Here is a 25782-nt window from a genome sequence, read left to right on the forward strand (position 1 = left end):
ACTGTGTTTCTCTCTCTGTCTGTCTCTTTAGATAAGGCGCCGCACTTCTCCAGGCTAGGAGATGAGGAGGTCAATGCTGGACAAAATGCTACTTTCCAGTGTGTTGCTGCTGGAAGAGCATCAGAGGCTGAGAAGTTCCTGCTGGAGGTCAGTGGTTTAACGGTGGTGTTTATAGCTAAAGGGACCTGTATGTCTGACTTAGATGTGTGTGAGTTTCTTGTATTTTTGCCTTCAAAACCGTTACCAGTATAAAAGAAAACTGGTTTCAGTACTTTTCACACTTGACTGACTGAATCCTTTACATTTCAGAGGTACTGCAAGTAATGGACAAATTATGACACAATGGGAAACTGGGCACAGAATCTTTGTGGTCGTTTTGTATCTCTGTTGTTGTTATTTAGCATCACTTTGTGTCTCTCTGTTATTATTTTGCATGTCCACAGAACAGAGTATTATCCTCCTGCCCTTGAGCAAGGCAGCAAACCCTTAACTGCTCGGGGCACCATCCCATGATGCGGCCACCCTCACTCTGGCATCTCTCCATACATTAAGCCGTGTGTCAGGACGTCATCCTAAATAATCACTGCAACAAATTTTTGAATAATTATGTGTCCCAGACGTGTTTGTGCTCAAATGCAGATTGAAGTTAGTAGGTCTAATGCTGTGAAGGCCATGAAGGCCCTGTCGCGTCACTGCCTTTGAAAAGTTACATTGCATGTTCTCTGCTTACCTTGCCATCTCCTGTTTTTATTCAGATCATGTGCTGTGCTTTAGATATCTGTCTTTTCATCTAGAATAGCTGGCTCTTTGAAGGTCAGACGGGGCATGCGGTAATGGGAATAACTCTGCGGTCTTAAAGTCCTCCTCTTTATGTAGCCTTGATTAAAGGACCAAACATCATTGTGCTGTTACAGGGCTTCATGTTTTTCATTTCTACTGCAATTACTGCGCAGTCACACATTCACTGCTTTTCCAACATCTTATCACCCACTACAGCAAGTGTTAATCACGGTTGACCTCAGGCAACCCTAGTGTATTATTTCAAACTGAAAGATGTGTGATTTATGTAACTGAAGCATCCTCATTCCCACCTCTCTGAACACTTTATCAATTTACCCATTTGGTCACAACACAAGGATGAAGACAAATGCTTTGGGTAATTAGCTGGCATAACCAAACAGGCTCCTGCTGTAACGGGATGTGCAGGTCACATGAATGCTCTTTCCCTGCCTCTCCTCTACCTTTTACTGTCCTATTCACTTTCCTACTGTTTGCTCTGTCTGCTTCATGTCTGTCTGAGCTGTTTTCTGCATGTAAACTCTGTTGTTTTCTGTTTGTTGTGCCCTTTTGTGTTCATTGTGTCTGCCGTACCAGCTGCAGCAGTCTTGGCTGCACACGCCTGCCACATTAACAGATCGTTTTGTCGTTTCCTCGCCAATTAGCTACAGCCAGATTGTTTACGTAACATGAAGCGATCTCATGCTTATTTGATTTATCCTGATATCCCTTGCCTTCTTTCTGTCATCCACAGACTAGGTCATTTTTTTTCTCCTTTCCTTGCGGTCACAAGATTTGCTGCCTGCTTAACCCTAATCAGCGGGTGTGTGTTTATGGGTTTGTTTGCGAAGGCTCGGCCTGAGGTTTGTGTGGTCTTTGGTTTTCTGAAGGAGCACAACAGAAGCCGAGATGGCCTAGCACAACAAAAGTTCTCCTTGTTAATCCAGGAAGCTCAAATGGTTTGGATTCTTTTAAAACTGGCAGATCAAAAGGATGGGTATCAAGATTCATGTCCACCATTTCACACAAAGAGAATGGCCTGAAAACATGAGAAAAAAAATGTCAGATTCAATTTGTTTTGTTGAGGCTACGTGGACTTGATGGATGCTAGTAGTTTTAATGGTGTGGAACAATGTGAGAAATGCCTCTCATAGTGCAACAGCAAGGTGCATCATACTACATTCATTTGAATCGCACACTCTCTCTGTTGTTTTCTCCTTTTCTCTATCACTTTTTCTCTTTGTTTCTCACTTTCTACCCCAACTCAAAACACAATTTCTACTGTTTCTTCTTCTTTTAGTTCTACACCAAAACACAGTCTACTGCTGCTATTCATCCATCAGCCTATTTACTAAACAGATTAAATCTTAATGCATTAAAGTCCATCTGCCTCCCAATTCTTAACTGCTGAGCAGTTAAATGTTTTGGTTCAATAACATCGCACACTGAGGACAACTAAGGTTGTAGATGGGCTCCATTAAGGGACGAGACTCATGACATGTATTACCCCCATAATCACTATTATTTTAACAAGATTTCATTTGTTTTTATTAAAGCATGTCTGAATGTCATATTGCGTGATTAAATCAGAGAGATGGTCCTGCCGTTTTAATTAAATTGCACACAATTGGACAATACTCCTCTTTAGTCACACAGCTCTAATAACAACTGACCTAGATGGCAATAATTTAAGTGTGTTTCGATAAATTATAATAGTAGTGTTCCGGGAGTTCACTGGGCAATAACTCGTAGCGCTAGATAATGAGTGTTTTTTTTGTGTGTATGTTGTATATATTGATGTATATATTAACTACATCAATATATACAACATACAGAATTACTACTTTAAATAAGTAGTTCAATTAACTAAATAGATAATATAACAAACCTATTTACTGTAACAAGTTCCAACAGTTGTAAAATGTCTTCTGAGGCTGCGAAGGTTTGTGTTACAAAGGCATTTTCCAGGCACGGTGGGTCTAATAAAGGGACTGTATGTAGTTACATTATGTGAAGAGTAGGATCCAGGGTTTGGGAGCTTGACTCATACTATGGATTATAGTAACAGTCATGATATCTTGGCCTCTGCTGCTTCGACCCTGACCATTCTTTTTCTATAACTGTGTGTGTATAAGTAGCCTGTGTTTGTGGTGTGTGTAACTAATTATGTGTGTGTGAGAGAGAGACAGATGATGACCTGTCCTGTTTTCTCTGACCCTTTCCTTTCTTGCTTTGCAGAGACACAATGGGGACATTTTAACAACAGCTTCGGTCAAGCACTTGAGTCACCGGCGCTTTGTGGTATCCTTCCAGCTAGACAGCGTCCAGCGAATGGATCAAGACCTTTACCGCTGTGTCACTCAGTCCCCCAGGGGCTCTGGGGTCTCAAACTTTGCGGAACTTGTTGTCAAAGGTAAACGCTCACTTTTTTGTTGTCACTTATAGTTCTCTGTTTTTTTCATCCCACCCATCCTCCTGATTTTTATGGTAACATGATGTTCTGCTCTTCTTACTCAAAGTTGACTACTGCAAATGAGAATTGAAAATGAAAGTGATCATAACAAGTAATGACAGCAACTAGTGTGAACACATTTCAGATTACCCATAGGACATCATTTGTGCATGATGGTGGAAATCATAAACCCCTATTTCAATTTGATCTCCATAACCCTTTTATCACAAATTGTATGGTGCTGGACACACATGGAGGCTCTTTGGATGGCAAATACAATCTCGCTGACATGTGTTGTTTTCCGAGCTGGAGTTGTCAAAGAGGCTGTCATACTCAGCTCTTCAGCTCTCTGTCAAAAAGCTGTTCACTTGACTTGGACTCCTGCAGCCCCTGTCAAATCATGAACCACAGATGGTGACCTCACTCCTATTACTCAGTCCAACGCCACAGCCTGACACCACTTTGACAGCATAGTAATGACATGGCTGTGGGATGGTTTGATGGCATAACAAACGGCAGCCCTCAGCAAAAGGAAGATGAGAAAGGGAAATAAGGATGTGAAAAATTCCCCAATCTCCTCGTCCTGTACTGTACGATCCACCTGTAATAACATGTTTTATTAAAAGAGTGATGCAAGGTCAAAAGAAAAATGCTTTTTTTAGCAGTGCAAGTGGCATGACTCTATGGATGGCAATATCATTCTGTCGGTCAGTATGTTGATCAGTTGGTCATCCACCACTTTGGTCCAGACTGAAATAGCTGAACAACTTTTGGATGGATTGCCATGAAATTTTGTACAGACAATCATGGTGCCCAGATGATGTATCCTACATGACTTTGGTGATCCCTTAATTTTCCTCTAGTACCGTTAGCAAGTTGACATTTGTGGTTATTTGTGAAATGTCTGAAAACAATATACCTGCTTAACACCAGCGAGTTACCACCATCATTGTAACCATTTTAGCGAGCTGATATTAGCATTTTGCTCAAAGCACCGCTGTGCCTGTGACAGCCTCGCAGAGCTGCTAGCATGGCTGTAGACTCCTGTTTTGTTTAAGCATGAAGAAAATCCCTTTGATAGATATTGAAGCATGGATTCGGTTTAGTAATGTGATACAGGCCAATTGCTACAGTACAAAATAGAGCCCTTTTGCCAAAATGTTACTAAACCCTCTCACCAGCAGCTGCCAGTAAATGAGGAGTCAGTGAATGTACTCATAGAGGGCCATGAAATCCCATTTAGCGTGCTCACACTCTCAGTAAATAAGTATTATAGTATCCATGTGGTTGTTGCTTTCCTTCCTTTATTTATAATCAGGACAGAGACGTTATTTTTGGCACCGCTCATTCTGCGCCACAAGTAGATGCGATGGCCAGCTAAGTCATGCTCAAGTCAACTGGATGTAACTCTATAATCTATTTCACAGGAGCTGAGACCAAGTCCTTAACGAGACTTTCATAAATCCCTCTCCCCCTACTGCTCTGGTGAGAAGGGCCTAATCACCCCCTTAATGAGTTGGATCCACTCATCACTCAAAGACCGTAGATTGCATGCAGGAATCATGATGAAGCTCTCTTATTGCCCCATAGAGGACAGCAACATGTCCACATAATGAATAAAACATTTTCCTCTTCCTCCTTAAGGTACTGTATGTCTCTTGTGTTTGTTTTCACCCCATTGTTGTTATATTTTGAGCCCAAGCACATTTGAAGATGCGTTTTCAGGGATTTGCAGCCTGTTCAGTACAGAGAAATCCTTAATTAAACAGAAAGTAGCACTGAGAGCAATGTCTAGTTTGAGAATAGCTCTGTATACAGAGGGAAACAATGAAAAAGGCTACTAAAAATATACTGAGGAAAAAAAATTATTTTAAAATTGTCAAAATAAATGAAGAGAAACTCTGGAGCTATGAACTTTAGCTATGAATGAGTGAGTTGTTTTTAAATATGGCCCCACTGGCAGCTTGCCTATGGCCTAAATTTGGCCTTTCATTATGGATGCAGTCCCTGACAGCCCAAAGATGAGCTGCTGCAGGCTAAGTCAAGGCAAAGGGAAGCAGCACAGAGTGGAGGTGAGGGGCTGGTAATGTTGAAGGCCCGCAGAGAGGAGGGCCATAAAAGACAAGAGGCGCCTCTGCGGGAATGAAGGATTAGTCACAGCCACAGATCTAACTCTGATCTTTTCTCATGCTTTGTCCCCATTTCCTTAGCATTCCCTTCCCTCCCTCACACTGTTGCCCGTGTAATTGTTCAGTCGCTTGGATCTGCCAGTAAGTGACATTTGACCGGCGGGCTACGGAATTAATCCGTGGTTTGGCCAGTTTTTACCAGTCAGTGATGCAGAGTCTCCCCTTTCAGCGTGGTGACCAGCTGTGAGGACGGAACACTCAGTTAGAGAAAAAGATGTACAGCACTTAACACTTCAATTACAAAGATCATACACATTCAGTGCACTGCATACACAGCTGCTTCCCTCACTCACTGATTTGCTCAAATGTATGCAAGGCTCCGAATGCCTGGCTAATAGGTATGACTAATCTGTTATTTGAATGCAGTTTGACCCGCTCACATCCTACACTCTCTAGAGACTCATTTAAGACTCAGCGGGCTTTAACATAGTGAGAAATCTGTTTGCATACAGCTGATTAATAAAAGAATACCGCAGCTTTCCCTCTCTAGACCGTACAGTGTTATGGGCCCACCAGCAAATGCTTTTACCAATACAAACATGTGTTTGAACAGAAAAAAAACACTTTTCATTTCCTCTCACAGTACCTCCGTCCCCCATTGCGCCACCCCAGCTGCTGCGTGCTGGCTCCACTTACCTGATCATCCAGCTCAACACCAACTCTATCCTGGGAGATGGCCCCATTATCAGAAAGGAGATTGAGTACCGCGCCAGCCAATCTCCATGGTCAGAGGTGCATGGAGTCAACATGGTCACGTATAAACTGTGGCACCTGGATCCAGACACAGAGTACCACATCAGTGTGCTGCTGACACGGCCTGGAGAGGGAGGAACTGGCCCACCTGGACCGCCTCTTGTGAGCAGGACCAAATGTGCAGGTGAGCTTTGAAATTCAGGGTGTAGTCACCTAATGCAGTGGCTTCTAAACATTTTGGCTTTTGACTTCTTAAAAATAAGCTTTGTTGTCACAGGTTATAGTCTTAGTGCACACTTGAGAATGATCAGTTTGACTTAAGAGTGATTTTTCCTGGTTAATTTGAAGGATTTTTGGAGGCCGGAAGAGCTCAAAGCATCAATTATTTCATAAGAAAAAAGAGAAATTGACAAAAGCCAGGAACAAACATATACATAATTTCAATCCCCTCAGATTGTTTTTGAGACCCCTTTAAGTTGGCAGACACTGGTCTAGTGTATTATACAGTCTGTGTTAGATAATAGAGCTTAGTGCGTAGGTTCAGGTGAGTAACACAACCATCAACTACACACTCATTCATATAACAGAGCAGTGTTTTTTAACAGTGTATTTTATTTTAAGTGCTACTGCTACTACAAACTGCTTTTCATCAGCCAGTAGATGCTGCTGCCAGCAGAAAACACACCACCCACCACCCAGGTTTTCATCCTTATGTTATTTGTTCAAAGCTCAATCATGGATTATTGTTTACCTTATATCTTTTCTATAGAAGGAATTTGTAGCTATATCTGAATCTTGAGGGAAAAAGGTCACTACAGTCTTCTCAATATTCATGTTTGGGGGGGTGGGGGGGGGGGTGTTTTATCTCTTTTTTTTTTATTGGTCAGAGGCAATCCTCTGAGAGGACTCATTATGCAACGTGTAGTGCTTAGGGGAATTACAGTGTTTAGGTGTTTGTGTGCCCCAGAGCTCTGGGTAAGGGAATACAGTGCACTGAACACCTGGCAGTTTGGTACAAACCACTAGCGTGGGGCAGCATGCAACATGTACCATGAAGCTGCTTTGTGATTTTTCAAACTGCATAGGCTTGTGCATTTAATCTAAGGTAAAATAATACCTATAGATATGTCTGCTTTGTACTTAATTAATAAATTCCATGAAAGATCCACAGCTCAAAGTACTGATACCCAACAGCCACACACCGTAACTTCAGAGGGTCTTACATTATGGGGCTGCATCTGTTGCGATAATCTGCTAAAATTTAATCAGAGAGGAGCTGATAGAAAAGTTCTGACTCAGTCGCTGCATATACTTATCTCATAAGAAAAAGCACATTTGCTGTCACTGGTTCTCTGAGCTCTGCAGCTGAGGAGACTGAAAGGGAGACTTTTTTTGCTGCCAGCATGGCAATATTGGTGTGACGTTATTTAAAAGATAACAGCTGGCTGACTACAGTAGCTAGCCTAAAGCAGGCTTCTTTGGTATCTACTGAAGAAGATGGACATTTTATCTGGCAAGTGGAATAAATGGACAAGAATTTGTAGGTGACAGTGGTGGAGACATATCAATCACAGTACCCACAGATGCACACTGTAAATGAGTTTAAAATAATGTCTAAATAAACAATGACGGACATACAGTGCTATGGACAACATACTGTGTAAGACTTCACATATTCATGATACATTTGTAGGGCTGCAGCTGATTTTTGTCTATAAATGTCAGAAAATATTGAATAATGCCATTAATACATTCCAAGTGCCCAACGGAACGTCTTCAAATTGCTTGTTTCATGTGAGCACAAACCAGAAGATATTCAGTTTACTGTCAGATATGAAAAAGAAAAGCATGGATGTTTGGCATTTTTGCTTTACTGACATACACAATAGTAGATTCTAATTAATTCTCTGTTGCTCAACTAATTTCATAATAGACTAGGTGTCCGTGCTCCTTCTCTTTGTTGGTCTTTTCTACTCATTCAGCATTCACATTTACTCATTTTGGCATTCGCTTACCCTAAAACTCCAGAAACTCCAGTAAAATGCAGATCTAAATATCAATTATTTTCATTCTGTGATTCAGGGGAAGCTTTCCCTCCTCTCAGGATTTCTTTCCACTCAGTTGAACATTTTGTACTACCTGCTCAAATCTGTTCCCCCCCTGTCACTGTGCAGACACTGAACACCCAGGGAGATGAGGACAGGATACCAGCAGGCCACACCCATGCTTACTTTTAAATATATGTACACATATATAGCACAAAGAGTACTGTGTTGATGCAGATGCATACACAGAGATACACAGGCATTCATTACCTGTGCCTGCATCTGCAATGTGTGGGCAGTGCTCATGAAATGGAGAGCTTTGTGTTACCCAAAGGCAGTCTGTGGATTTGTGTCTTCTATGGTCATCACTCTTTTCTATGCCCAACGGTCTCTTCCTGCCACACAGCATCCCTCACATATCTCCCTAGCCCGCTCCAGTAGAGACTCCCAGGCCCCCTCTCCAATGACATATTAAAGCTACTCTCCTCACCCAACAGCCAAAGACACCCCTCATTCATCAGGCACCATGAGTGAGCTCCCGGCCCTCCCTCCCCAATCCCTGCAACCCCGGCCCAACTGAAGAGACACCGACAATTCACACTGAAAAAGTTGAAAAACAGAGTTGATAGCAAGGGAGGGCAGAGTGGAGGGAAGGATGTGGTGTTGGATTCTGTGTGTGGGAGCGAGGGTAGTTTTTCAAAGTGAGAGAGTGCAACAGTAAAAATGAGGGTGGGGGGGTGAATGTACGAGAGGTGAAGCGAGAGAGAGGACTCACAGCGTATGGAAATTGCTTTCACAGTTGCTGGTATTGGTGTTTGTGAAAGTCACTAAACTCAGCCTTTAATGATGTATTTACATTTCAACCACTGTGACATTAGCTTGTTCAACCATGTGTGGGATAAGTAATACTGCTGTGTTTGCTGAGCTGTTAAACAGGGCATTTAGATGCAGTACCAGTTCAGTACAGAGGAAGTACAGGTGAAATTAATTTTGCCGGTCGCCCTGTCTTGGTGGCTACAAAGTTGTGAGTGACTGATGGTTGAATTAGATTTTTTTGTGCAGCTGCATGTGCGTTCACTCCTGCGCGGCTTGATTGGTGTTCATTGTTCTTACCTTGGCATGTTGAGGTGTTGCACACTTTACAGTAAGCTGCAACAATGGAAACCTCCTCCACCTGGTGTATCTCACCTTCCTGACCCTCCGGGAGACTATAATCAGCACCTGGCTCCCAGAGCTCCCCTGACCCAGCCTACCGACCATCTGGTCTACACTACCCCTACTGACCCGTCATTCCAAAGCTGAATCCTGATCGTCCCCCTTTGCTGTTGGCCTGATTAGGTTTACACGCAAGAAAATAGAGGCGGGGTTGTTGTGGTGATTTCGGGGAGGTGGTAACTATCCTGTGAACAGAAGGGATATTTGGACCCTATTTAGGAGGAAGAAGCTGTGTCTTGCTGCCGTGACTAATTTCACTCTTCCATGGTCATGCTGAATATTTCCCTCCTTCCCAAACACTTTGGCTAGCTGGCTTCACGTACACATACACATCCTTGCGCAGCCGAGCTGTCCTCGTGTGGGTGCTGTAAAACTAATGGCCGTGAATGTGAACATGGTTTCCGCCGGGCTCTGATGGCCATCCAGGTGTGCTTGATGAGCCATTGCTGTGATTATCAGCACGGTGCATTAGTACAGCTTGAAGCCCCTCAAGTAAATCACAGAGGAGAGGCGAGCATTTGTACTGCAGGTGGTCTCCAAACTACGTTAATGGGCTTCCACCTGCTGTTGGGTCACTGAACCTTCTGGAAAGCCCCTGCCCATGATGCTATTGGTCTGTTAGAGGCAGCCAACGCTGGAGCCTGGCTAAAATTAGGCACATTAGGAACACAAGTGCTTTGCCTTTTCTTGGCATGTCTGTTCATCATGTCCACTCGGAGCCAGAATTCCCTATATGACCACATTTGGGGTGTTTGGATGTATGTGTGCTTGTGTTTTTGCTTGCACGTGGTTATAGGCGTGCGTGTCTGTATAAATTTGGTTTTCTCGTCTGACACAGTCAGTCCAGATCCCCTCCACGGATGCACGCAATCTAAGGCAACTCAGCCATGTCCTGCTGCTGTCCCATGTCACAGTTTTAGGGAAGATAATAAACCAGAACCTGTCACATCCATTCTAACTTCCAATCGCCAAGGATCAACATGGTGCTCTGGGCTTTTGGCCATGTTGGGGCGGCTGCAGTTTTCACGCCACAGGGTGCCAGAGAATGGGTGCCCATGGCATACAGACAAATAAGACAAGGCAAGGGGGAGGGGCTGGCACAAATGTCCACTTTGAGAAAACCCACAATGAGCACACTGTGGCCTCTTTGGCGGTACTTTCATCAACTCAGCAGTTAAATGCCTCTCTTTATTTAGCTCTCAGACTGTGCAGACTATCAATTGCACCATTAAGACAATCCTCAGTCACACTGAACAACGGAAGCTTAACATATCTTGGTCGGTGCAGTCTACTACTTTGAGATTACTGCGCCCACCCATTTATCCACCGTCACATTAGTCTGAATGAGGTTCAGATCAATGCTCTGGTCATATTTCCATCTAGTATGAGATGCCAGACAGCAAATTAAAAGAGAAAGCTGGTGACTGCAGAGACCTTCAGTATAGATTGGAAGTGTCATAAAATTTCACTTTATAAGAATTGCTCCACCATAGGCAGTAATACATGCATAAGAAATTGGGAATAGGGCTATTGTATCTGATAATGTTAGCGTGATAATTTATGTATATTTAAACATACATGTAAAATATATACATAGAGAGAGAGAAAGGAGGGAGAATATATAAAAAAAGAGAATGATAAAGAGATAGCCAAATGATTATTTCATACAGTAAATGTGTCCATATCTGTGTGTTAGTGTGTCCTTGAACACCGTTCACATCAATTTTCTTAGATAATTCTTGTTTTAGTGCATTAGCCCCTGCTCAGTGATGCATTAGCCGCCTTATTTAAGTTCCCTGCACTAATCTGTGCTGCAGTGAGAATCCCACTGAGTGTTCAAGTCAGTGAAGAAATGAAGACCTTGGCCAGTAACCTTAAACTCCAATGATCTTTCGCTGTACCCCATATCTCTGCTGTCATTCCCTGCCTCCCTGGCCCATTACTCAACATGCCCTATTAAAAGAATATAGCAATACAATACATTATGTTACATATTGCTTGACAAAAAGGCATTGATTGTGTTAATAATGACCACTGATAAATGCCTCCATTGATACTGAGGATGTCCTTGGCTTAACTCATCCTCGCTTCAGTTTCGGACGTCCTCACGAACACTAGCTCGTCTGTGTCTCTGTATAGAGGCTCTCTGTATCTTTCAGCTAGCCATTACAATGTAGGAGGATATCAAAGACAGAGCTGTTGTTCTTTTAGTCAGAAAAAGTCAGGGTTAACTCGGCAGTGACCAGAATTAACATGGTGCCTTCTAAAAATATGCGACAGGCCATCGCCATGACCCAGCAGTAAAAGTGACCAGCGGAAGTGAATGCCCTTGTATGGCACTGCCATTTTTGTGTGTGGATTAAACCTCAGGCCAAAGAAGTAACTACTGGATAGTCAATTTGCTCTGCAACACAGAGGCGGGGACTGATGGGAGTGTGACAGCAACCCGCAGCCTGTCCGATTAATTAGCGCAATTGGCATGAGCTGCTGCTCTGCCATGGGGAATGTGGGTGTGTTGTGCTGGCAGCAAAATGTTGACCTCCATGTTGTGGTGGGGTAATATGGCGGCATGTAGAAGGGGAGTGAGTGAAAAACTGCCGGGGTAGTCCTGGGACATCAGTGACACTAGCATGTGCTGTCTTAAATCAGATATTTCACTATAAAACAATGCTACTGGTGTTTTCATTTTCTAAAATTGTGTGTTGTGTCTTCAGGACTTTTCTAATGACATTGCTTGTTTTTGTCTGCAACTCTACTTTCTTTATTACTCAGTTGCCTCTTTTCTTTTTCTTCAATATTCCTTCCTTCCTCCCAGAGCCCATGCGTACATTGCGGGGCCTCACGGCCACAGATATCCAGTCCAGGCAGTTGTCCCTGCAGTGGGAGAATTTGGCGTTCAACCTGACACGTTGCCACACCTACTCAGTGTCCCTGTGCTACCGCTACACCACGGCGGGAGGTGGTGGAGGCCACAACACCACCGTGCGCGAGTGCCTGGCAGTGGAACACAACGCCTCACGCTTCACGCTTCGTGATCTGCCACCCTACCACGGCATCTATGTCCGTCTGTCACTGGCCAACCCAGAGGGAAAGAAAGAGGGCAGAGAGGTCACCTTCCAGACTGAGGAGGACAGTAAGTCTCAGGAGGAGGTTACAGAAAAGATCATATGGAAACGGAAGAAAGAAAAACTAAAAATGAAAAGTGTCGCTACAAAATGGTGAACATTTATTTGAGAAAAATGACTACCTGAAAATTTATATATATTTGCCAGGATGTTAGCCACACATAGTTAACCTAATGCAGTCTAATAAAGTTTTTTCCATTTTAGTTTAAACTGTTTTACAGACGAGTAAATGGGGATGTAGTTTAAAAAACACAAACACCTGTGAGTACAATGCAGTACAAATCAACAGCAACATTATCTGCAGCTTCCAGAATGATCATAAAGTTGAATCAAGACCTCTTTAAAACATTTGGAACCAAAACTGAACATTATAATATTCATGAAAGTAGGATTTACAGCAGGACTGTTGTATTAGCAAGGTGTACTGCACCAAATAAACTGGTACAAGCAATCTTACTACTACTACTTTCATAGCACAGGTGTCTGGCCACAACAATGTGTTTGGTGTCTACTGAATGCTGGCAGTGCAATAATTTAGTGTTTAAAACTGCTGTGAAGAGTCTGGCAAAATGATCCAGCTGTCCTCCAACTCCATGTGCATTTTACTTTCTTAACATTTTATTCAGAGAGACCTAGGGTTATCTTAAATTATCATCACGTGAACTACATTAGATAGCTTAGGAGGAGCGTGTCGTCTAAAATGTACTAGAACACCTCAAATTGTTTAACTATTCCCATAGTAAATGTCAGAAAGGAGACTATCCAGACCTGAGGCTTCCCACAACTAGCACTCATACAATCAGAATGTATCATTTTGTTTCTCATGCGGCAAAATATTTCAATACATTAACACTTAATACACACAACAACTCTGCCAGGTCCTCTGTCTTCCCCTAGCACATTAATACAGAGTGGGTGACCATCTGACCGAGGTTGAATCAGCATCACAAAAGATCCTTTTCATTTCCAGATGAAAATAACATAAAAGAAAAAACATATCTGAGACTCCAGCAACCCTGAGATAGGATTTTGTGCTTATTTCTTATCTCCCATTATTCCTTTGTGCTGTAGCACATAGTCTGCATGACGGCTGAGGGAGAAATCAATTCTGCCATGAAAAAATCAAAACAAACAAGATTTTTCATAAAGTGATAGATACAGACAAAGACAGAAAAAGATCAAGAGAGAGGGAGCAAAAGAAAGGTTTTTTTTGTGAAAATGATAAAAGATAAATATATGAATGTATATATACATACAGTACACATCAATTATGAACGCTTTTTCCAAAAGCCTTAATAAGCAACTCTGTCCTCTAGACTAACTCAATTCAAAAATAACAGTCGACTCAGCTGTTTGGCTCTTGCTTTAGCCTCAGGCCTGAATCTCACATAACAGTCTTCCTCTGTAAAGCGCTCACACAGACCACGGGGACTGCAGCCGAATAGCCCAAAAAACTGTTAACACAGTCTAATGTTGAGTGTTTCGGGCATTCAAAGTCCTCTCACTGCCAGCCAGAAACAAGTTTACCACCAAACGTCTGACATATTCATCAATATATTTATTCAATATATAACTTTGACTGAAGATTGATATGAAATGATAATATCCTTCTTATATTTTTTTCCTCTTGTCTGTTTTGTGGTTACATAATTGATGCGGTTCATAAATTAACTGTGTCCTTATCTGATGTTCTCTGCCTGCTGCTCTCTGGCTGTCTGAGTGTCTCATGTGGTGCATTGTTCTGAGCCACCGTGACATTCACTTCTGTGATATTGACAGGAGAAGGCTCACAGTGCGATTAGCACTTCAATTTCCCCGGCAAATGTTTGTTCTGACAATTTCTTATAGTTCCCGGAGGCATAGCACCAGAGTCACTCACCTTCACCCCGCTGGATGACATGATCTTCTTGAAATGGGAGGAGCCCGTTGAGCCCAATGGCCTTATTACCCAATATGAGGTGAGCCCAGAGAGACACTGACATGCTGAAATTCTCTGTCCTGTCACTTAAAAAATTGTTAACATTGTTAGCTTAATTGTTAGTTTAGCTTACATACTTGGACGAGCAAGATACATGTTAGATTTTGTGCTTTATTGTTCATATATTTAAACAGTATATTTTGAAAGAAAAGGATTTGGGGATGACGGCTACCCGCAAATGCTATCTTGGATAAGGAGTGAGGAGTTTGGTTGGGGTTACTGGAGTACTTCCCTTAACATTGGTTCTCAAACTGGGCTTCTCAAATTTTTTCGGGTTCCAAAGGTTGGCGTGATCCAATAAAAAGCAGAATAGAGTTGCTAATGTAAGCCTAAACTTTGATATAATGTCCATTAGGATTTTTAAATATAAATAATATAAACACCGCAGCTTACTACATGCAGTCCACTAACACCATAAAACAACCAGCTCCCAGCAAAACACAGGCTCCACATAAGGATACAAAAAAACAATAAAGGTTTATGTGCTGAAGCCCATCAGACCAAACAGATTCAGATGATGTTGAGTAAAAACAATATGAAGCATTAGTAAAGCTGGAGAAACACGGAGAAAGTCACATTAGCTCGCCGACTAATGCCGAGCAGTTGCTAATGTTATCCAGTGCAAAGTTTTATCGCTTTCCATATTACTTCACCAACTAACGCGACCCATGTGACTTTCCTGTGTACAACTGGTATTAGGTCAAAGTGTGAAAGCCTTCAAGAAATGATGTAACGGTAAAAAGCGAATGTGGAGCGATTTGTTTACTATCCTATAGTGATACAGCCAGGAGCAGCCAGCTAACGCTATATTAGCTCGGACCTGCAATGTTTGCTTCATAACCTACAATTTAGATTTTATTGCCTTTTACCGATACTCAGGTACACAGCTTCTCCACCTCTCAGTCGCTGTAACTAACATGACCCACATAATATACAACGCAGAGGAAGAGCCATCCACTGACACTACAGTAAATTTACTTACTGCGGTCTTATTATTATAAAGTGTGGCACAATCTCGTTATAATATTCAGTCCAGCTCACTAACAGTTTCATTATCATCCAATACATGTAGCTGTGCTCACATTGCTGAGCCTCCGGTGAAAGATACAGACAGTAACCTTAGTTACTGAAAGCAGTAGACGAGCTAACGCTGTAGCATGTCAGCTAAATGCAGTCACTGTACCGTTATCATGTAACGAGTTCAACATCAAGCTGATAAAAATATTACTGTAATGTTGCAGTGGGAGTTTACCTGAGTTTCCACCATGTTGTGTGAAGCTGTCTTCCTGTCTCTCTCTAGCCGCTGTCACTCTGCCTTTTTTCGGGAGTACTGTACCAATATGCTGGTGTCTCGCTGCGGTGAATCAAAAGTACGGCGCCGGTGTTGAGTTGCCTCTGAGACGGAACGTTGAAGTAACAGAGCCTGAACATGTCTATTTGAAAAGGCACAGCCGGCATGCAGGTGTTTCTGCGTTTATTGCAGGATTTCTGTATGAAAGCAGTTGTATTTCGGACGCGTACGAGCACATGCCTGGTTGCAATCTTAAAACCGCACCGCCAGTGGAAACTCCATAATGCTAATAGGTAGTAAGTTAGCCGGCCATGCATTAGCACCAGCTTTGAAGTTTAGGTAGGAGCAGATAAACACACTAACACACTGCTTAATCTATTCTTTACATTTTTGCTCTTGTGTTTTGGGGTTTTGGAAAGGCTAGAAAGAAACAGACTCTCACATGCACACTGCCTCACATTTGGAGAAATCCAAAGCTTGACAGGCCAGCCGTGCCTAGTTACTGTTGCCAGTCTGGGATTGGACAATTGCACTCGAGCGTCACTACAAAATTTTAGCATTTTCCTGGAACTGAAATGTGCCAGTTCTATTAGTATTTTCGTGTCTCATGCAAAAATACTTTCCTCTGTGTTTAGTGAGCAATTTTCTTCAAGTGCCACTGCGACTGGCACAGTACAGATATGTGCTTAATCACCAAACCACTCTGCTCCTATTTGTGTTCTTCTTCACCCAACCTTTTAGCACATGGTTCACTGTGCTCATATCATATATAAAAATAGCAGCAATGCTGAGATACCCCCTCACTGACCTGGTGCACGTGGCCTATCATGTAACGCTGGTCTTGTGCCATTAAAATAAAGCTCTGCTTTAAGAATAGATAGCGCGCATGGATCTGTTGTGCTGTAGGCCTTACATTTTGTGGGATAATGATTTTGGATTTACTGTTTGCTCTCTGTTTGTGGTAAGCCATCAGTAGGCCTGCCTACCTATCCTTAATCCTTCTTTCCTTGGCCTCTCTTCTCTTGCAATGTCGCCTCAAGGATAGGATTTGTGGTTTGACATATAAAGTGGAAACTGCACAGGATTTTTTACTCTGTTGTGTGTTGATCTCTCTCGGTTGACGGAGAAAGCTTTATACAGAGCTGTAGAAATCCTCTTCATTTCTCTCAGATTAAACCATTGACCACTCTGCCTGAGCCCATCGACCGCCGTGCTGTCCTGCAAGCCCTCCTCGCCACTCTGTGCACTGGCAGGCATCTTTTATGTCTGCCTTTGTTGAGGAAACACAGAGATCTGTCTGTGTTTAGTCACTGGATGGCTCATAATTCTATCTTCACACTAAGGAGGCATGAGCAGGCATTAAGCTCTTCCTATAATAATCAGCAAAGCCTTTGGTTTGGCTTGTGTGCCGTCTTCTGTATGTGTGGTGTGCGCTGCATGTGTGTGTGTGTAATACAAGCATATGAGCATAAACAGTACGTGAGTGTTCATTCCTTCAGTGAAGTGGATCTCTCCCAGCTCCAACATATATCCTAATATGCACACCCTCGTCTGATTGCAGTGAGGTCATCTCATTTAGCCCTCGACTATTTCAAAGAGTAAGTTGAAATTTTCATGAGAGTACCGTGCAGGCAAGGCATATCACCTCTTGAGGAAAAACTTTATAAAAGATTTTAATTGTAAAGGACACTCATGTACAGCAATTGTGTTAAAATGGTGTTAACAAGCAATAAATTGATCTCATAAACACTTAGCACATTTGAATTCACTTTTTGTGAATTACTTAGTCAGAAAATAATTGTCCACTCAGTACTTTTTGAAAAACTCCAGGTTTCTTCTAAGACTTTGACTTAACAGTGCCAATGCCAGTCAAGTCCCATTCATCTAAAAGTATAAACCCACATGAGCAATTAGCACATAGATTTTAGATAAGCATATTAATTTCTGTGAGTGAACTGAATCATATCAGTCAAATGTAGAAATATTACTTAAGACAGATTTATTTGTGCACTGAGTTAATGACCTCCTCTGATAAGTATAAAACTTCTTTGCTAGTAGCTGCAAAAACGAAGCAAAAAATCAGTGCCAAGGTGACCCTGGTTGTTATGATATTACCTGAGACCATCTTGGTTTTCTTTTCCTCACCCAACAACAGATCAGTTACCAGAGTATTGAGTCGTCTGATCCAGGCATCAACGTCCCAGGACCTAGAAGAACTGTGTCCAAACTGAAGAATGAGACCTACCACATGTTCTCCAACCTCCACCCCGGAACTACTTACCTTATCTCCGTTCGAGCCCGTACTGCCAAGGGCTTTGGCCAGACCGCCCTCACCGAAATCACCACTAACATCTCAGGTATTGTCACTGACTATGAGTATCCATGCTTGTGAGGGAGAAAATTGTAAAATGGAAATGGAAACAGGCCTCTCCATGTAGAGGGTGCTCGGTGTGCCATCACTGCCTATCACTGATGTAGTATGCAGGTACAAAACACTAGACTTCACCCACTGTGTGCTATAATTAGGATCCAGGTTTTCTGTCTTTTGACCTCGGCATCTTTCTACTCTCACAGAGGCAAAACTACCGCTCTCAGAGTGTAAGAGCTATTTTCCATTGCCTCTCCAAACTAGTGACAAACTGTCATCTCACAGTCTTCAAGACATAAATTAACTCGTACGAAGCGGAGAAACACCACAGAAGGGACACTGCTGTGTGTTATGTATAAAGAAAGATGCAGTACATTCCTGGGACCAGAATGTCACTTCCAAAGAGTCTCAGAGCTTATTACTGGTGATAGAAATCCAGTCTCTGTGTTTCTATTTCCTTTTAATGATGCATTTGCGCTTGTTAAGGGATGGGATTACACCCCTTAGGAACGCACAACACAGCCACTCCCACCCTGCCTCGCTCACACATTTATTCACTCCGTCTGCCCCTATCTCTTTCCAGAGACGCCGGGTTTGTTTAATTATAGATTTAGTGCACAATCACTGCTTACTGGCTGTATGTCAGACAGAACATTGGCACAAAGCCAGACCTCAGATAGAGTCCAAAAGTCTTTGTAGATCATCCTCAACTTCCTCCACTGGCCCACGGTACAGAACATTCACTTACACTGAGCATCTCTTAAATCTGCACTGACAGCTAGCAAACACTGAACACCTTGAACAGCTACTACTGTCAGCATCTTCAAGCAGTACCCACCGCAGAGTATCCAGCTACACACATTCCCTCATTCACACACACACACACACGCATTCAGACGTGTGCACCGCCGTGGCTGACACACAATCATCCTTCAAACATACTCTATCTGGCATCAGGCGTCAAACCCTCTTTTAGTTTTACAAACCGCAACAGACCTTTAATGTCAACAAACGCACATTCAGTTCTCCTTAATGATAGCTGCTCTTTTCTGCTGCGGTATTAGCAAACTGCTTTTTAACATGATAATCATTGATTCCTCATGAATAGTTTGCCCTCCTTCCCCTCACTAATTGACAATTGATATTAAAATTAGAAACCCATTCCTTTTACTTGGATCCAAGACAACAAGGTTGGAAATTCAAAGTGTTTATTATGGGTATGGGGTATTTTAGCACCTTTAGCCATTTGTGTGGAGAAAGGGATAGCTCCAAGAGGTCTGTTAGTTTCACGAGACATTGAGGGACTGAACATGTTTATGTGGAAGGGGGGAGAAGCAGAGACTGTGTTTAAATTGAATTAATGTGGCACAAATGAACACTGGATAAGGCAGTGTGTGTGTGCATGTGCCTTAATTATTACTGACATGCGAGTGTGTGTCTGTGTGTCCTCAGCTCCTACGTTTGATTATGGAGACATGCCGTCCCCACTGAGTGAGACAGAGAGCACAATTACTGTCCTGCTGCGCCCCGCCCAAGGCAGAGGGGCACCTGTCAGGTGAGGAAATAATCTCAAATGTACATGTTAGATCTTTTTATACCAAACATGGCTTATTAAAAGTGCACATCTACGCGGTGTCCAGTACGTACCAGGTGGTGGTTGAAGAAGAGACAGGGAAGAAAGTGAAGAGAGAGCTGGGGCTTCAGGAGTGTTTCCCGTTGCCCATGTCCCATGGTGAGGCGCAGGCCCGGGGCACACCACACTACTACACAGCCGAGCTGCCACCCAGCAGCCTCCCAGAGGCCAGTCCCTTCACTGTGGGCGACAATCACACTTACAACGGCTATTGGAACAGCCCTTTGGACCCACGCAAAAGCTACCTTGTCTACTTCCAGGCTATGAGCAACTTCAGAGGGGTGAGTGATTGTGGAGTCCCACCAGTGGTGCAGCAGATCTGGCAACACTTAATCGATTAGCGGCAGACGTGAGTGTTCAGAATAATTCTGCGCTGGTGATGAACAGTGTTAATGAGTAGTTACTAATGCTACGGTTGACGCTGTAGGACAGTTGGCATTGTCTGGGCTCACAACCCTTGAAAGAGTATTTGTGCTGTGAAAGGGGTTGTTGGATGAAAACACACTGAGCTGGCAGTGTAGCTACTTGGAAATGATGTATGTTTATATCCAGCAGCTTTGATTCTTCGCAAACAAAGCATGTCTGAATCAGGGAATTACTTGTATGCATTACTTATAGCTAGCAAAGCTGTGATTAGCCGGGATTACTCAGAGTCAACAACGTACTTCACTTCATCTATGCTTTTCCTGTGCCTTTCTTTTTTGTCCTGTTACTTCATGTCCCTTGTTCAGCGATCCTTTCATTATTGTCCTTACCTTCCCCTCTGTTTCTTTACGTGCCTAATCAGTTGAATTGAAAATAGCCAGTGGATGCACACTAAGGTAACACAAAACAAGGCCAAAAGCTTTTACATTTTTGCATTTGTATCCTCGTCGCAAAAACCTTGTGAATCTGGGTTGTAGACCTTGTTAGCTGAGAAGCAGTGCGTTATTTCACACTGTTGTGTTTTTCCATCCATTTCACCGTTCTTGAGCACATGAAGCCCCCCCCCCAGTCTTCAGTCATACCCAGAGGACACCAGATTACCTTTCCAAATTCCATTACAGGAAGAGCTGCTACCTGGGTGAGGCAATTACTTAAGGATAATTGGGCACAGGTGCAGATGATCAGAGGTAGAAAGCTGCTGCTTTAATGTTTGCAGACTGAGAAATGTTGCCGTAGGTAACGCAGACTTCTGTGATCATCAACTGGGAATAAATAAAAGTAGGCTGCGATACTGGTCTGTTTGACTTTTTGAGTCCTGTCAGTGGTTACTTTGTGATCACGTCACTTTTTTTTTTTAAACAGAGCTGGGAGGCTCATCCCAACCAGTAGCATCTTTTTCCAATTCAGTGGAGAAATACACGGAGTGACTGCAGTGTGAGCACTTCACACAACTAGGCTGCTAAGCATGGGATTAGATAGGGGAGGCCTGGCTTAACCGGCGGATGGGATTAGGTTTTGTTTTGCCTGGCAGGGGGCCAGCACCCATGACCCACAATGAGTGGAATGAGGTGCCAAATCATACATCCAGCACTGTCCCCAGTCTTTCCAACATTGCTGCCTTCCCATGGAAATACAGTAGCAGAACGACAAAAGATGACAGCCATACTCCTGCAAACACTTAATTACACACTCTGCTTCATTCTAGTGTTTCAGACATCAGACCTCTGTTGATGCAAAGTCTTTGTTGTCGGTGTGATGTTTCTTCTTTTTAAGCACTCAATCTTTTTTTATTAAGTTTTTTTATTTTTACTAAATGTATGCTAAAAAAGCTTGTGATTTAGCTCAAATCAGTACAGCACACTTGAGTGGAAGCTGGTTTCTGGGCATATAACCAGTCACCAGCAGGGCTATGATAACATGAACTGAAACATGAGGACTGTGGCAGAAAAAGTGCTAATTACTTAAAGTAAGATAAAATAAAAGAGCATAACGCATTTCACTAATAGACCAACAAATTATTCCCTCTTTTTTGCCTGTTAATGATTTTATTAACATTACAGAGTTATTATTTCTCACTTCACACAGTCTTTTGACAGCACTCACGTCCAAGTGTTAATGAGAGAGCCTATTAAAACCACAAAGCAGATGTTAAGTTTTGGCTCGTGTAGCTCGTATGGACTGGAAAGATTTGGCAATTGCTAAATGTGTATGTGCTATTTTGTATTTTCTCTTCCTGCTTATCCTCAATGTGCAATTATGCATTTCAAGCCTTTTACAATTTCGCACTGTGCTCACTCCGAAGGCCCAAATAGAGAATTTTAGCATTCTAAATTTGATTTTGTATGGAAGTATAAATGCATTCAGCATACACATGTACTGTGGGATATTTTTATAGTAGTTTTTGTACACCGAAGAGGAACACATAATTACCTTATGCCAACTTGTTATGGAAGAAGAAAAAAAGCTGTACCTGCTCTTGAACTACAAGGGTGGCAGGCATTGAAAGCAGTTCTTTCCTAAGGATGAAACATCAGAAAACAGAAAGTCACATATTTACTCGGATAAAACAATTGCTGATAGGGTTTCTGCATATGGAAGTGGTGATAAAGTCATCATGTAAGATATTTGCGGCCTGAACGCCTTATTAAAATAAAAACTGAACTGTCAGCTTACTTATTTTATCATTTAATTGCACAATGCATTAAATTAGGGAATGTGTGCTCTGTTGAAGTTTGTGTTCGTCAGTGGCAGTCAATGGGAAACTTGAACATTGTATGGGACTCATGATATTTGGCATTTACCCATGCTAATTATCTGCAGAGTAGCTGTCAAGCCTCTCTAATTTTTTTTGATAGATTTATCTAAAGATGTACTTGAAAGACTATACAGACTGTAACTTTGCAGGCCACAGCAAAGTCATTTATTTGCTCTTATGTCTCCCAACTTCACACACAAGCAAGCTGTGGAGCCCTGTGTCGCGTGTTGGCATTTGTGTTTTGTATTTAGAGCTGCCAGGAACCACCAGCCTCTGGTCTGACTGGTACAGCATGACTAGACGTGTGAAGTGTGTCCCACAATCTAGAGCTCGCCAATTAACTCTTTCTTAAACTTAAAAAATTAAACAGATTAAACAAGGATTTAAGGATCCAGAGATAGTATGTCAACATAAAATCATTGTTGATCGCAGTCATTCATGGTCATCAGAGGATGAATCCTAATGACTTTGCCTTTAACCACCATCATCAGGTCAAAATTCATTAATCTGTCCAATATGTTTTTAACCAGATACCTTCAAAATTAATGAAGGTCTGATCAGCCTCAACTCTACCAAGTGTTTAGTGCTTTTCATTAAATTTTAGCATGCTAACACACTAAAATAGGACGGTGAATATGGTATACGTTATACCTGCTAAACATCAGCATGTTAGCATTGCCATAGTGAGCATGTTAGCATGCTGCATTAGCATTCAGATCATACTGTGCCTGAGTGCAGTCTCATAGAGCTGCTATAGCGTGGCTGTAGACTCTATTTGTCCTGTGGTATTTTCCAAAATGGTTACACTTTACGTTACGTTTATGTTTACATTATGTTACTTCATCAATTCTTGCCTGCTTCATTCATTGGTTATGGTGATGCTGTTGAAAGTTCATTGTTGCTGTCAGTTTCACCTAAAGCCTTACAGATGTCACTGTTTCTGTAATGAGCCGCTATATTTGACGTCAGCGTTCTGCTATATAATGCATAATCCATCATAAATCTTGAGTGCAACAATTCAAAACAAGTGAATCTTCTTTTTTCAATAGCCCTGATTATTCTGAAAAAGAAAATGTACACTACATCCATATTTGAAGTTAACGAGAGACTTGAGAGAGATAAATGAAAGTACATACAGTACATTGTGTCATTCTCTGAATGTGCATGGTTGGTTTGTGGAAATAAAAGGACAGTCTGTCTGACAGACATCATGTTTGTCTACAGTATGGGTCTTTATTTTCAGATCAAACCACCGGGTTTAGAGTTTGTTCAAGTGTCTGTCAGCTTGAAGTGGGTTTTCAATTAAAAAAAAGTAGTTTAACTCGAGTTTGTGGAAAGTGGTTTTTGCTCATTTCCGAATGAGCACATTTTAATAATTGTCCCATAATGCCTGAATTAGCATCTGTAAATCTTAATTTGATAATGCATCTCCTCCAAGAAGTGGCATGATGGAATTGGATTACAGTCTTGGATCTCATTAGTACAGTTTGATAAAGGTCCTTTTCATAGCACCGAGATGTCATCAGCTGAAATTTGAATAAAATTAATTCCTTTTCATAGTAGTGCGCTGGTCTGAAACCCCCCTCTTAATTATGCTCACTCCCTTTCAACTCTCATCTTTGCTCCTTCAGCTAGAATCTCCTTCTCACACTTCACCACAGCTCTCAGATTTTAGATATTTTGTAATCTCATGTCATCAATTGGACTCTTAACTCAGAGGTTATTTGTCCTTTCAGTCTGAATCATTTCCCAGTAGTTTATATGTGTCTCTATCATACATTAAATTATGCTTTTTTAGAGGAGAGAAGTGCAACCCACTTACGTTTAGTCATTTGAATGTTTAATCAGATGTTTGAAACAGTAGAGAGGGGAGGCAGCACTGTGGTTCCAGATGTGGTCCAGAGTTAGTCTACTTCACATGTTTCCTGTGTGTCAGCAGAGCAATCATCATGTTTTATTGCTCATTCCGAATGTGTTTTTATCAGCTGTGGTCATATTTTCAACGTGAGATATGTGTGTGTCTCGGCTCAGTATTTTACATCATCCTCTTTCCTTTTATCACATTTCTTTTATGCTGAATGCAAAGCGACAGCCTCCCCTCTGATGCATGTGTTTTCTTTCTCTTTCAGGAATCCAGAATAAACTGCATCCGCATCGCTCGCAAAGGTAATTCAACATGAATATTTGTCCTCCCACAAACACTGTAACCTTGAATGAATTTTCCTGCATCGTCTCTAAACGCTTTGCAAAAATTGTCTTCTTAATTCCTATTGTTCTAAGATAAGAAATTAAGAATATAACTTTAACAGTATTGTTGTTCACCTCTCTCTCAAGTACAAAGGTGGGGATCTGGACAAATTTTCTCTGACGGTCCTGGTTGTTTCGCAGCGTGCCTCTGAGAAAAGGGCAACAAGCAGGGAGGGATTAGAGGTCAGGCTTTCATCCTGTTTGTTTGGGGGCAGACACAGGGACACACTATATCAAAGGCAGTCTCTTTGTTCTCATCAGCAGCCCACTAGATGGCTACATCTGAGTGCTTTGACCTCGGCACAGTCCAGAAAAGTCCTCCAGATCAAAACTTCCAGATGGAGCTACCTTGGCCTATAACTATGAGAAAGCCCTGCCCCCCTCACCCTCCACTTCTGTACCTCAGCTTTTGGATTCAAAGGGACATGAAAAGGGCAGGGAAATTGACTTTAAGTCTTGGTGGCAGGAGAGCCCCTCCACCATAGTACACTGTCAGATCATGGCGAATAAAAGTCATGTATTTATAGTTATCATAGCACCGCAACAATAAGCAGAGCCTTGCAAGTAAATTGTCTTGCCGGGGTGTCTTTTTTTTGTTGAAGGCCGCTTTTTGTGAGTGAAAAAACGAAAGAGATGAGGCTCTCCTCAAGCATAAAGCCAAAAAGCGAGGCCAGCCATCAAACTAAGTGTCTCATTCCGTCTGCTTCACAAAGACACTCGGTTGGGCATTGATTAATTATGCTTTCTCTCTGCAATAGGCTTTGTACACTGTGCTTGCCTTTTTTTGTTGACGCAAAGCAAAGAAAGAAAGAAAGAGATGGATAATGGAGCTCCAAAAGTCAAAATAATAAAATTTTATTGAGTAAATAAGCAAGATTGTGATGAAAATAGAGACGAGAAGGGAAGAAAGAGGAAAGAAAAATACACAATGGAAAGTAATGATGTAAAAAAATTGCCAGCTTTACATCATCCACATGCAGCATGATGTAACCGAGTAAAAAAACAACCTGAAAGGCATATTGATAGGAAAAAGAATTCTTGGGGTGATTTCCAATTTCAAGGTGCGACAGGTCAGAGGTCTCCCCCCGC

At 42.1% G+C, this 25782-nt stretch overlaps 1 protein-coding gene and 1 long non-coding RNA gene across 6 annotated transcripts in view; one reads left to right on the forward strand and one right to left on the reverse strand.

The window, feature by feature from the left end:
* ptprub (protein tyrosine phosphatase receptor type Ub) overlaps positions 1-25782 on the forward strand; it is a 165972-nt gene that overhangs the window by 104750 nt on the left and 35440 nt on the right. For all 5 annotated transcript variants that reach the window (XM_046044278.1, XM_046044279.1, XM_046044282.1 and 2 more), the window contains 9 exons: positions 32-147; positions 3016-3190; positions 6002-6295; positions 12187-12504; positions 14345-14454; positions 17921-18122; positions 19586-19688; positions 19774-20047; positions 24576-24612. In XM_046044278.1, coding sequence (XP_045900234.1) covers positions 32-147; positions 3016-3190; positions 6002-6295; positions 12187-12504; positions 14345-14454; positions 17921-18122; positions 19586-19688; positions 19774-20047; positions 24576-24612 — 1629 coding nt within the window. The remainder of the gene's footprint in view (positions 1-31; positions 148-3015; positions 3191-6001; positions 6296-12186; positions 12505-14344; positions 14455-17920; positions 18123-19585; positions 19689-19773; positions 20048-24575; positions 24613-25782) is intronic.
* On the reverse strand, positions 5487-15862 carry LOC123967920. Its single transcript, XR_006824375.1, has 3 exons — positions 15727-15862; positions 6055-6189; positions 5487-5599 (listed from the first exon to the last, which is right to left on the reverse strand). It is a non-coding gene; the product is annotated as an uncharacterized LOC123967920 (long non-coding RNA).

Source organism: Micropterus dolomieu, linkage group LG03 (assembly GCF_021292245.1).
Source record: "Micropterus dolomieu isolate WLL.071019.BEF.003 ecotype Adirondacks linkage group LG03, ASM2129224v1, whole genome shotgun sequence".
Lineage (NCBI taxonomy): Eukaryota > Metazoa > Chordata > Actinopteri > Centrarchiformes > Centrarchidae > Micropterus > Micropterus dolomieu.